A 13,580-nucleotide genomic window follows, 5' to 3' on the forward strand; every position below is an offset into this window, starting at 1 on the left:
TATGGCCCGAAGCTTAATGACGCGTTTCTCCAAGACCCTCCTCCCCCTCCCCCTGGACCTCCCAGAAGAGAAACTGAAATATTAAGTGATGATCTAGATGCACCAATTACGCAGCGCTGTGCAGAGAATATTTGTCATTCATATCAGTCCTTTGTTTCCAAGTCTTCCTTTATTCTGTCTACCTTGTATGGCTCTGTCTTATGTATGTGCTGTTTTCCCCACTGTTCGCCCTACAAATCATTATCATCATCCATCAATCGTGCAACAGCCGTGGAGGTTATAGAGCCCTGTTTGTAAACTGAAATTGTATTTGATCATTAATAACTGGTGGAGCAGAATCTCTTGTCATTGGTGAGTTAGGTAAATCTAACCAGACATCATCTATCTGTAGATAGAGAGATCTCCTAATATTATATAGATGGTGTCAGAGCTACAGACATAATCTGCCTCTTTAATCACATCCTGAGCCATAACTTTTAACGCCAGGGGCGAGAAACAAAACCACTGTTCCCCCTACAGCCCTCAATTCTAACCAAATTAAATATTGATAAACCCCAGACCCAGTTACAGCTCCGTCCTGATAGAGAGCGACCAAATGCAACCAGTTGCTGGAAGTCGAGCGATATGATTGGTTGCCGGGTGGTTACCATGACGATTGACACAGCGTCCTCATAGTGTAACGCGGGAGAACTCGCGGTTTCAATATGACCAATCAGCAGCTTCCTATGGGTCACGTGTTGAGGTACTGCGCTTCCCTTAAAGCGGCCATACAGGGATTTCCCTCATTGTAGCGGAATAACTGCTCGGTCGTGTTGCTGCTTTACCAGAGGCCAGATCCAAAACTTCCCCAGCAGGTGGCGCTGGTTGGTTAAATCTGCAACAAGTAAACCGTGACCGGAACAGGGAGTGACCCCGAGAGAGAGCGCCGGGAGCTGGCTGAGGTTTGTGCGCAGACCGGGGGTGGGAGAGACGCTTCCTCCACTTTATATTAGTACCAAGTGTAATAAGTACTATTCCCAGCAAGAGTCATCACTGTGCCTGATGCTCCCTGGCCTGATAACTACTACCCCAGCCAGTAGTATTATTACCCTGTCTGCAGACCGCTACCCCCAGCCAGTAGTATTATTACCCTGTCTGCAGACCGCTACCCCCAGCCAGTAGTATTATTACCCTGTCTGCAGACCGCTACCCCCAGCCAGTAGTATTATTACCCTGTCTGCAGACCGCTACCCCCAGCCAGTAGTATTATTACCCTGTCTGCAGACCGCTACCCCCAGCCAGTAGTATTATTACCCTGTCTGCAGACCGCTACCCCCAGCCAGTAGTAGTATTACCCTGTCTGCAGACCGCTACCCCCAGCCAGTAGTATTATTACCCTGTCTGCAGACCGCTACCCCCAGCCAGTAGTAGTATTACCCGGTCTGCAGACCGCTACCCCCAGCCAGTAGTAGTATTACCCGGTCTGCAGACCGCTACCCCCAGCCAGTAGTATTATTACCCTGTCTGCAGACCGCTACCCCCAGCCAGTAGTATCATTACCCTGTCTGCAGACCGCTACCCCCAGCCAGTAGTATCATTACCCTGTCTGCAGACCGCTACCCCCAGCCAGTAGTATCATTACCCTGTCTGCAGACCGCTACCCCCAGCCAGTAGTATTATTACCCTGTCTGCAGACTGCTACCCCCAGCCAGTAGTATTATTACCTGGTCTGCAGACTGCTACCCCCAGCCAGTAGTATTATTACCTGGTCTGCAGACTGCTACCCCCAGCCAGTAGTAGTATTACCTGGTCTGCAGACCGCTACCCCCAGACAGTAGTATCATTACCCTGTCTGCAGACCGCTACCCCCAGCCAGTAGTAGTATTACCCTGTCTGCAGACTGCTACCCCCAGCCAGTAGTATTATTACCCTGTCTGCAGACCGCTACCCCCAGCCAGTAGTATTATTACCCTGTCTGCAGACCGCTACCCCCAGCCAGTAGTATTATTACCCTGTCTGCAGACCGCTACCCCCAGCCAGTAGTATTATTACCCTGTCTGCAGACCGCTACCCCCAGCCAGTAGTATTATTACCCTGTCTGCAGACCGCTACCCCCAGCCAGTAGTATTATTACCCTGTCTGCAGACCGCTACCCCCAGCCAGTAGTATTATTACCCTGTCTGCAGACCGCTACCCCCAGCCAGTAGTATTATTACCCTGTCTGCAGACCGCTACCCCCAGCCAGTAGTATTATTACCCGGTCTGCAGACCGCTACCCCCAGCCAGTAGTAGTATTACCTGGTCTGCAGACCGCTACCCCCAGCCAGTAGTATTATTACCCTGTCTGCAGACCGCTACCCCCAGCCAGTAGTATCATTACCCTGTCTGCAGACCGCTACCCCCAGCCAGTAGTATTATTACCTGGTCTGCAGACTGCTACCCCCAGCCAGTAGTAGTATTACCCTGTCTGCAGACCGCTACCCCCAGCCAGTAGTATTATTACCTGGTCTGCAGACTGCTACCACCAGCCAGTAGTATTTTTTACCTTGTCTTATGACTACTCCCCCAGCATCTGTCACTCTGCTGCTACCACAGATCAACGCAAAAAGCATTGCTATGTGAAATCATAAAAAAATAGACAACCTAGAGCTTTCACTTAATTACAAATATAAAAGAGACTGAGAATGACACAAGTATTGGTTTTCACAAAGTTTTTAGACCTTTTTGTCAGATGTTTCTATGGTACAGTGAAGTAAAATTACAAGCATTTCATAAGTGTCAAAGACTTTTATTGACTTACGTTACGTTTATGCAAAGAGTCAATATTTGCAGTGTTGACCCTTCTTTTTGAAGACCTCTGCAATTCGCCCTGGCATGCTGTCGATCAACTTCTGGGCCACATACTGACTGATGGCCGTCCATTTTTACCTAATCAATGCTTGGAGTTTGTCAGAATTTGTGGGATTTTGTTTGTCCACAAGTTCTCAATGGAATTAAGGTCTGGGGAGTTTCCTGGCCATGGACCCAAAATCTTGATGTTTTGATCCCTGGGGCCACTTAGTTATCACTTTTACCTTTATGGCAAGGCGCTCCATCATGCTGGAAAGGCATTGTTCTTCTTCACCAAACTGTTCTTTGATGGTTGGGAGAATTTACTCTTAAGGGTTTTTTTGGTACCATTCTTTATTCATGGATGTGTTCTTGGGCAAAATTGTGAGTGAGCCCACTCCCTTGGCAGAGAAGCAACCCCAGACATTATTGGTCTCAGGATGTTTTACTGTTAGCGTGATACAGGACTGATGGTAGCGCTCACCTTTCCTTCTCCGGAAAAGCGTATTTCCAGATGCCCCAAACAATCTGAAAGGGGATTCTTCAGAGAAAATGACTCTCATGTCTTTGCCTCACTGTGCGTGCAGATGCCCCCTGAAGCCTTCTTCACAACTATTGAACCTCTCTCCTTGAAGTTCTTGATGATCCGATAAATGGTTGATTTAGGCTAATCTTACTAGCAGCAATATCTTTGCCTATAAAGCCCTTTGTGCAAAGCAATGATGACTGTACGTGTTTCCTTGCAAATAACCATAACAGAGAAAGAACAATGATTTCAAACATCACCCTCCTTTTTAAGCTTCCTGTCTGTTATTCTAACTCAATCAGCATGACAGAGTGATCTCCAGCCTTGTTCTCGTGAACACTCTCACCTGTTTCAACGAGAGAATCAGTGACCTGATGTCAGCTGGTCCTTTTGTGGCAGGGCTGAAATGCAGTGGAAATGTTGTTTTTGGAATAAAGTTCATTGTCATGGCAAAGAGGGACTTTGAAATTAATTGCAATTCATCTGTCCGCTCTTCATGACATTCTGGAGTATATGCAAATTGCCATCATAAAAACTGAGGAAGCGGACTTTGTGAAAAATAATATTTGTGTCATTCTCAAAACTTTTGGCCATGACTTTAGTATTTCCGGAGCTCCGTCTGGTTGGATGAGGACTACTGCCCCCAGCGAGTCATTGTACTGATTCCTGATGGGGTTTAGGGCTGGGCTATGACTGTTCCACTCCATGACCCTTTTTGATTTAAATTGAGTCCTCTCCAATGTGGCTCTTGCTGTAGGCTTTGGGTCATTGTCCTACTGGAATACAAATCTTCTCCCTGGTCCTAGGTCTCCTTCAGGCTCCAGTATTTGTCACGTGCCCTCTATAGTAAGAATTTTTTCATTCCTTACAGCATTATGCTCCAACCTGATGGTCGTGATCGTGTTTTTTGGATGTTGTCAGTATTAGGCTTGTACCAGACATAGCGCCTGGTGTCAAGGAGAGCAGGTTCAATCTGGATATCGTCAGCTCATAGACTCTTCCTCCACTTGGTATCTGGGTCTCCTACATGATATCCATCTTACCCTAACTGAGATTTCATGTCTGTGTTCCTCAATATTGATTTTGTTTTTGCTCCTCTCCCATGAAGTGTCGATTTGTGTCCCACAGATAGTCTCTACTGTTCCATCCCATAGAGATAGTCTTTTGTCACAGTTGTTGGAGGCCTTTTTAGCAAGTGCCTCATTTCGAAGGACGGCCTGTTCTAGACAAATTCACGGTTCTGACCGGTATTGTCTGCATTTCTTCAGGATGGGCTTGATGGTGTTCTGGCAAAAATATTGAGTTTTTGAAATCATCTTATATCTTTCCATAATTTTTTTTTTTTTTTTTCAGCAACCCTTTCTTGCATTTGCTTTGAATGTTCTTTGATCTTCACGATGAAGCTCCTGTTTGGAAATTAACCAAATAATATTTGTGAAGACCATGTTTTATTTGTAATTAGGAAACAGTTGAAGTTTTCGTTTTGTTTTTCATTCTTTTTTTTTTTTTTCTTTCTGATTCCACAACATAAGAAACTAAATGTGGAAAATGCCAAAGGGGGTGTCTGCTTTCTGAATCTATTGTATAGATTTGTGAATGTTCCAAAATCCCTTTATCTGTATGTTAGATGTCGTTAACCCTGTTGGGTTCAGTGATCCGCTGGAACGTACAACTGTTTGCTACACTAAATATCAGGCTTGATATTTTTTTTCATAGGGATTTTAAATGAATTGAAATAAGAAAATGTCGTCATCTGATCAGCTTGAAGAGTTGCGTCGTTTGAATAAGTCTCTCCTGGAACGCCTGATGATAAAACAGAATGAAATAAATAAACAGCTGTCTTACTCCAGCAAACCCTTCATTACCCGAGATGAAGATATTAAGAAGGTGAGATTTTTGTTTTTATAGGACGTTGTTCTTTGTATAACAGACACGCGCTTCTCTCCCATCGCAAGTTGGATGAGTGTATTCGTTCAGTAGCCAGGCCCAGAGAGCTGATCGCAATGGACAATATAATATAGATTACTGAAATGCTGATAATTGCCTGATGTTAGAGGCCAGAGCTTTTTAGTTTTTCTATTTCGCCCTATACCCCAAAGGGTTACCTCGGTGATAACACGGTTATTGGCGATACTATTCGGCGACTTTCGCCTGTGAAGATTTCCCTGTGGAAAAGCTTCTTTAGCAACACAAGACCCCTTCCCCCTCTTCTAAAGCCTGTGTCCTCTGTTTCGCCAGAGCAGGCTTCTCCGAAAACTGTGCCATGCAAGAATATGATGTTCAATACCTATTATTTGCCATATGATTATTTGCCACCTACTAAAGCCTCTAAAGTAATCGCAGGAGCGTATATAAGAATCACGTCAGAACCAATATGTTGCTCTGCGGTAGAACTTGCCCACAATCCTCCTTGTTGACCCCAACTTTGACCTCTGCTCGCTGCCTCATTATCCACCGATGCTCTGATAATTTGAATGCTGCCGCCTTCACTTAGATTGATACAGTCATTCGGTCTAGAAATGAGCACATTTGCAGGTCACAGAACACCCTGCACTCAGATAACCTTAATCTTCCACTTCAGATAAAACATCTGAGCTGGCACAATGAAGCGGTTTCCTCTGAAACAGATTTTAATTCACAGAAAGTTCAAAACAGTTTATTGGATTAATTCGTACATGGTGCTGTGATATTTAGTATGTACAGATCTGCTTGTCCCACTTCTTTATACAGCCATAACTTGTTTTTTTAATGCATTTGTGTCACACACAATATCAGCAGCTTGGCAATGGTTAATGTCCTCTTATAAGAGTGTGGCGGAATGGAGCAGGTTTGCAGAATTTCAGGGTTTTATGGTGTTGCCAGAGTCTGAGCAACTTTTCGATACTAGTCTTCATCTCCTGCATATCAATGTTTCCCCAGAATTCAAGTAGGCAGGATAGAATAACCAGAGGGCAATCCGATGGTCACATTCGTTGCAGCAGCACAGAGTATTTCAGGAGTATGGTGAGCTCTGGGCAGCAGTGACTTGACCGTTGGTGTGATTACGTTAATGAGGAAAGGGATGTAACTGGAGCAGTGTCATCATGTGAGGAGGGGAAGCCAGAAGCTGCGGACGTGAGACTTTGATAGGAGAAGGAGCAGGGTCTTCCCACAGCACAGAGTAACAATGTAATGCTCCTGCCACACTCTGTGGTCTAATTCTTCTGATGCTGTATTGACAGACACAGCATCATTCTATTACCAACATGATTATCACTGATATATTGTTACATGCATACTATATTAACATGCTTATTGAAAGTGTTATTATCGGACATGTGTTGGTCATGCTAGGGTTGGCAAGAAGAGACTGCATTGAATGGATGTGGAGAGTTTCATATGAAGAAAAGTTTATTCGGAGATGAGGAGCCAGATCTTCTGACCATACGAGGTTCTTCTTCAGTGGCTCGGAGAGCGTTCTCCACTCCCAGGAAAACCAGTCTCATTGAGAATCCTCTGAGCTCCACGCAATCTCATCCCAAAGACCTTTCCGTTCAACGCCTGGATCACATGGCTTCAGAACATGCTAGAGACACCATTAGAATCCGCTCCCCTGTGAAACGCGTTACGGTCCTGAATTCTACTGTATCTAACCATCAACCGAGCGTAGATGAGAACTTCAGGGAATTGAATTCTCAGTATATGGACCGGTTAATAGATGAAGGAAACATCAGATCAAGAGACCACAGAAATCCAAAATCGATTCTTCTCACACCAAACAGAAGTTCCAAGGTACAATAAATTTTTATTGATTTGTATTTACTCCCTATGAAGTAGGGGACACAGAATGTGGGTTATGTTTTACAGAACCTGACAAGACCCTGGTAGAAAAAGGATGACTATTTTTTTTATTATTATTTTTTTTAAATTATTTTTTCAGTCTCTTTTTAAATTACTCAACAAAAGAACATTGGTTTGTCAATATACAAACTATACCCGCACTGCTGTGTTTGAACTATCATGTACTGATCTGAACCACCTGTAAGTGTGGTTCAGATGTTGTCAGTTCATGAGATCATGGCAGAATAGATCACGAAGGCGAAATCTCCCACATTACCGTCCTCCTCTCTTTACATTCCCTTGTGTAGATAAATTGTGGATTTTAAGTGGTTTAATCATTTTTCTGTTGCTGTGATTGATAGGCGTGGTACCCGTCTTCTAGCCTTGACTGATCAGCTCCTGAATTCAAGTATTTTGTCCACCTTTCTATTAAAGCCGAATATTCTCCATAGTCTGTATATATTTGCCTTGTAGAGAGATACTGGACGCGTTACTTTCCTGTCGGATGAACCCGCCCCTCACACGGACCAGCGCTCTGCACGCGCTCTGCTGGGGTACGACTGGATAGCGGGTGAGTGTGGGTATATACATATTTATCGGGGAGCACTTAGGAGATTTTCTCTACAGGTAGATGTGATGAAAAAATGGTGTTACTCATAGTACCCAATCGCCTGTTTCTTGTACTGGTGAAAGGACGGCGTTGGAGATGACCTTTATAAAGGAGGGTGAAAGAAACGTTTACCGTTTGGGCTCTTCTTCTCTCTTCCGCATACTCTGTAGTGTTCTATCGCCACTTTCACCACCTATTTTGCTAATGCAACAATATCACTTCATATAATATATGTAATTGTTATTATATATGTATTCTTTTTTCAACTGAATTTGCACTTTATATTAAAAAACAAAAAAAAACCAATTGTCCACTGCTAAAAAGAGTGTAAAAATGTCTTGTCCTGTAAAATTGTTTAGTTCCATCAGACATTTTAACATCCTTTTCCTCCACTTTTATAGAATAATCCCTTAACAGTCTGGTTGCTAGGGGTAACTCCACCAATGACCGTTTGAGATGCGGACCCTCCACCTACCGCACGTTTCCTCACACCTCCAATCAGCAGACTAGTTTCACAATATAAATTACCATTCTGCCCGACATGACATTAGTGTGTACGCCTCAACGATGAATGATTTTAGTTCCAGAACACGTCGTATTGTTTCATTTTATTTTTAAACCAGACTAAAAATCTCGACGTCGTTCCAATTCTGCAGTGTGTATGCACTCAGGACCGACAGTGTCTTCCCCAAGCAAATCCAAAATCAACGTATTTGGTCATAAAAAAAAATATACTTTTCTGACTGTTTCAAATACTGTATATTTTAAACCATGCCGAGCTCATCAGAAAATAATGTAATGGTAATCCCCTTTAATGACTAGAGGTGAAAATGTCCTGCTCCTTGTACTAACCACCAATTTCCCAGGACTCCTGGAAGTGAATTCCCCAATCGCCAATAAATCCGACCAGTTCTTCTCGGAGATCGGTGAGTTCCGGCGTGTCAACAAGGAGGAATGTGTACACGAATGTTTTACGGAGTGAGTTTTACTTAGAATCTTCGGGGACTTCATAGAATGTTGGTTTTCTATCTTGAAATCTCAGCCCTGCGGTCTTATGATGTAATGTTCCTGGGGTCTTAATTCTATGCCCAGAGGGTGAGGGGTGGGGAGGGTACCGTCCCCATGTGCACTGTCACTATGGCTGCCTTGCAGAAAGATAATCCTGTTTTATGTTTGTTTATAACTAGAAATTATAATAATTTGAAAAAGTCCTCTGTGGTGTTAACACACGGAATTCAGAGGGCCCTGAAGTGTCCCATGTAGTGTAACAGCTGTACTCACCATTTTAATTATTGCCAAAATGTGATGGTGGGACAATGGTCCGGCTTCCTAGAACCCACCAGGGTGAGGACGTGTCGTCAGCAAGGCTGATTATCACTAGAGTCTGTGTAATGTGCTTATCTTATAATTATCACACTGTAACATGTATGTAGGTTGTACTATGGGAAATATTCCCACTATTGTAGCATCTGCTCTTCATAAAACCATCTGACCAAATAGTGAACTTTATCTTTAAAAGGAAAATACACTTTTTTGTATGTTTTTGCCCCCCCCCGACTGTCTTTCAGTAAAACATGTGTTTAAAATTATTCTGTCCCCCCACCTCTTCTCATGTAACATTTTATTATCCATGTGAGGCCAACAAGTAGTGTCATTACATACCGGTATCTTGCTGGTTACGACGTACAGGACATTCAGACAGCGGCTTGATCTTGATATTGTGAATTGTTTTGATTATGTTTTAAAGATCAGGGGCACAAGACTCCTTTGAGGAAGACCTGGACCCCTCGTTGGACACTCACCAATGTAAGGCTCTTTCCATGTTGTCTTTTGTTTGTTTATTTTGTTTTAACAAGTCTTCTCCACAGGAAGGGGAGATAAGGGAATTAACAACTAACTGCGTCTTTGTTTCAGGCGTATACTGCTACCGAGTGAACCATCGCTTATTTACATCGCCAGTAGGCGCTGAATCCGCCTGTCCCATTTGTAAGAAGCGCAGGTTCAGGCGCCACGCGGTGCCGGACGAGCAGGCCTATATCCGGTTTGTATAATACACCATCATACACATCGAGCGGTTTACAGTTATAGAGTGGACGCTGTAAATATAAACCTGTTCCTGCAATAACTTGAGTGACTAATTCCTCCCCCTAATTCCCGTCATAGCCCTTATAATCTTTCCAGCTCCAAAATCACTATCGTTCATAGTGCAACTTATGCTCAGAAAGCGCTTTGCGTCGTGGATTCAGCACTGAATCGCTCTCCTGTGATGGGAGAAGTGTCCTCACTTCAACCTTCATGAGAGTGGATAAGAGCTATGAACGTCGGTGCTTTTCTAGCTGAAAATGTCCCCAACTGCCTCCACGTTTAACCAGTAAATGAGATGTACAAAATGTAAGTGATCACATGAAATAAAACATCATATTATTATATCTGGAGACCTTGTAATCCCGCTCTTGTGGCATCGCAGCTAGGATAACAACCTTTAAGCTTGTGTGACCCCTATGTAGTCCTGCAGGGTCGCCCAAGAAGTCTCTGTTGTTTAAAAGCTGTTTACATAGATGACCAATGTGTTTATTTCAGGGTAAGCATTCCCAGGAGCACCCTGCTGCCTCCGTATAAATACAGGGCTCACAGGAGAAAAAGCTTCGACCCCACAGACAGCTTTGCCTTGCCGTCAGTAAGTATGCAGACGCTTCAATACCCTTAATCCCCGGAGATTCTACAGTGACCAGTATCCACAAGACTACAGCCATCTATCCAGTAGAACCTGAGCCTATTAATTCACTAGGAACCAGTAGTATTATGGTGATATCGCTGGTATCCTGGGGTGCTGCAATGTCACATTCAGCACAGTGGCTCAGTGGTTAGCACTTCTGCCTCACAGCGCTGGGGTCATGAGTTCAATTCCAGACCATGGCCTTATCTGTGTGTGGTTTGTATGTTCTCCCTGTGGGTTTCCTCCGGGTGCTCTGGTTTACTTCCACACTCCAAAAACATACTGGTAGGTTAATTGGCTGCTATCAAAATTGACCCTAGTCTCTCTCTTTCATCATCTCTGATGATGATTGGTACCGGCCACATGGAGTCTTCCTTCACTTGTTTATGTAAAGAAGCCCGTGGCTTCGTAGATTAATGAACTGTTGTTGTGGAACGGACAGATAATCCCCCCTCCATTTATCACCGCTGTCCGTTACAGAAATATTAGTGGTAACTATTTTTCATCTCTTAGCATTGTTTAGCTGGATGGGAAAATGCGAAGCCGTCCTGTGATCTCAGAGTCACCAGCTTAGACCTGAAAAACTCAGTGGATCCAAACGTGGTCTCACCAGAAACCACCAGTAATTTGAGCATGGTAAGAGGTGGTGGCACCTTGTGCCTGGTTTAATGGAGCTGTAGCTACGACCTTTCCCTCCTCATCTAGGTAATTGTGTCGCATCCGCCTACCTTGTCCAAAGTAGACCTGATGAAGATTTAAATATTTTTAAAAAAAAAAAAATACAATTTTAGAAGATGCCCTCTGTGATCCAGTTACTTGTTTTAGAAAAGGCTTAGTAAGGAAAGCAGAAGATCCAGTTAATGGCTGTATTTGCCTGGGGTGGTTGAAGTGGACGTGGAGGCGATTTTGGGAAGGAGGCAGGATTCGGCACAGGATTGCAGTCATGAGTCTGCTAAGCTACTCATTTTTAATTGCATTATAGTACAAAAAAAAGCCTTTTTTAGTTTAGTGGAACTGTTTATTTAAAATGTTACCCAACTCCGGTCCTTAGTACCCCCAACAATTGACTTCTGCCTGCGAGAACAGGTGACCTAATTAGTTACACAGCCAAATAGATTAACTCACCTTGAAGTAATCCTGGAAACATGACCTGTTCAGGGTACTTGAGGACCACAGTGAGGAAATCCTGATTTAAAACATAGTTGAAGGTGGGAACTGCACTAAATTGAGAAAAAAAGTGGCCTTTGTCCGAATCTGGAATGAGGTTCAGTTCCTCTTCGTCCGTACTATACTAGTAACCCCTCCCTAAACGCTCACCCTCAACCCCCACGTGTCCGTCTTTAGAATATCTCATTGGCCTGCAGAATCGGGCACTTTACTGCAGCTGACTAAGTTTTCATCCTAAGACCTGGTGCCCCCCAGGTCCTCGGATGAGGAGACATCCTGGCACATCCAGTAAAAAAATATAATCGAGAGCAAAACATCTTAAGAAAAAGAAACACTATTTGTGTTACACCTCCTCGCTTCCCTATTCCATCTTTGTAACTACCTTTTAATGAATATATACTGTAGGGTTATGATCAATTTGTGGTTTGCTGCCCAATTCTTGTCAGTTATCCATTGATCAGTATAGGGACTATAAATCCGCTTCCAGGGTCTTTTGTGTTGTGTGTATATATCATACGATTGGAACTGTGTCCTGATATAACATATTACCAAACTGCCTGATTTGATTCTGTTTTCCAGGATAGCGCATCTTACTACGCTTCGAGGGCGAGATCTGAGAATCTGCTTAATATGTCCCGCTCAATCATTTTCCACCACAATAAAGCCAAATAAAATCTTGTATGAACGGAGAAATGACTGCACAGACTCCTCGTGCTCCAGTTCTCAAACACTGATGAAATTTGCGCTGTGAAACTTATAAACTGAATATGACTAACTGCTTATTGCTAAGAATGAAGCAGCGTTGCTACATTTTCAGTCTTCCAAGAAGACATCAGGACTCGCAGTTAATGATCTGCTATCTGTGTTGCTGATTGAGTGAACGGTCTGTAAGGTATAGTCATAAATGGAGTCTGTTTAATCTTTTTTGCGGGGGGATTGGTGGTGGTTTTGTTTTTTGTTTTTTTCTCTCTTTATTCCCTATACACTGACCTATCCCAGCTGAAATAAAATAAACAAAATCTCTTTATAACCATTGTGTCCCAGAAGAAAACCCCAATGTTTTAGTCCACATCTGCTGTTGTGGGTCATATGCTATAGATCAGTATCACATATGTTTATATATTTTGTTCATATACTCATTGAAGCTTACACTTACTCTAATTTCCATTTATCTCTTGAACTTGCACAGACCTTTTCATGCTTGCATTCTACACCATACTGTGACGTGGTCAATGATTAGTGTTTAGAAAAACACAGGTCTCCTCTGAGTAATTCAGAGATTGAACATAAATTCGATTTAGCTGTCAGCAACTATACAGCAAAATAACCCTGGCTAGTGATTGGCCCCTTTTACTTTATTTTCTGTACACAGATGGAATTGGCATCCTGTGGGCCTCATTATCTTCTTGACCTCATGTCCTACTTTCTGCAGGACACCTGAACTCCTTACAGAGCAGCTGCTCTGTGTGGTCACAAAGTTTTTCAATTTTGTTGGGGTGGATCCCAAATGCCAGGGTCTGAACAGATTGCAAACTAGCGCCACCAAATTTGCAACCATCACACATCCCCAACTCAACTACAGGAGCGCGCAACTTTGGGAAGAGGCCGCTCATGTCCCTCTTCCGTTACTTGGCCATGGTTTCTCCACACCTTCGTGATTTTTCTCTTCCTGGCTAATGTCGTTCTTGGACCTGTAAACTGCAGCTCTGGCCCTTCTATCTCCACTTCATACATTTCATTTCCCATGTGCACATTGAACCTTTGCCCGTTTACTAAGTTAGTTTCTCCACCTGTCCCTCAGAGTCTGCACACTGCTGCAGATTGTGCCTATAGCTCTGCACTTAGATGATGTAACGCTGGAGAGTCTCAATGTCTATTGCACTAACTACTGCAACTTCTTATTTCTGGTCAGAAAGGACTTTGTTTTATATTCA

The 13,580-nt window shown here is 43.4% G+C and overlaps 1 protein-coding gene across 2 annotated transcripts; it reads left to right on the top strand.

The window, feature by feature from the left end:
- Nucleotides 1-727: 727 nt before the first annotated feature.
- MIIP (migration and invasion inhibitory protein) lies at nt 728-12,325 on the top strand. Of its 2 annotated transcripts, XM_075190305.1 has the most exons (10): nt 728-941; nt 5,051-5,221; nt 6,668-7,105; nt 7,628-7,724; nt 8,630-8,741; nt 9,511-9,569; nt 9,678-9,804; nt 10,344-10,440; nt 10,993-11,115; nt 12,226-12,325. In XM_075190305.1, the coding sequence occupies exons 2-10, from the start codon at nt 5,078-5,080 to the stop codon at nt 12,316-12,318; spliced, it is 1,290 nt and encodes a 429-aa protein (XP_075046406.1). In that variant the 5' UTR covers nt 728-941; nt 5,051-5,077; the 3' UTR covers nt 12,319-12,325. The 2 variants fall into 2 exon arrangements, with proteins under 2 accessions (XP_075046406.1, XP_075046407.1); XM_075190306.1 differs by lacking the exon at nt 5,051-5,221 and having other exon boundaries at nt 735-941.
- Nucleotides 12,326-13,580: the final 1,255 nt, after the last annotated feature.

Source organism: Mixophyes fleayi, chromosome 11, assembly GCF_038048845.1.
Source record: "Mixophyes fleayi isolate aMixFle1 chromosome 11, aMixFle1.hap1, whole genome shotgun sequence".
Lineage (NCBI taxonomy): Eukaryota > Metazoa > Chordata > Amphibia > Anura > Limnodynastidae > Mixophyes > Mixophyes fleayi.

What these genes read in the sequence shown, in the direction of transcription:
- MIIP (XM_075190305.1), top strand. Translation starts at nt 5,078, where the DNA reads ATGTCGTCATCTGATCAGCTTGAAGAGTTGCGTCGTTTGAATAAGTCT. An exon ending in CACCAAACAGAAGTTCCAAG is followed by an intron (nt 7,106 to 7,627) that starts GTACAATAAATT and finishes TTTGCCTTGTAG; the next exon opens with AGAGATACTGGACGCGTTAC. An exon ending in CCACCAGTAATTTGAGCATG is followed by an intron (nt 11,116 to 12,225) that starts GTAAGAGGTGGT and finishes TCTGTTTTCCAG; the next exon opens with GATAGCGCATCTTACTACGC.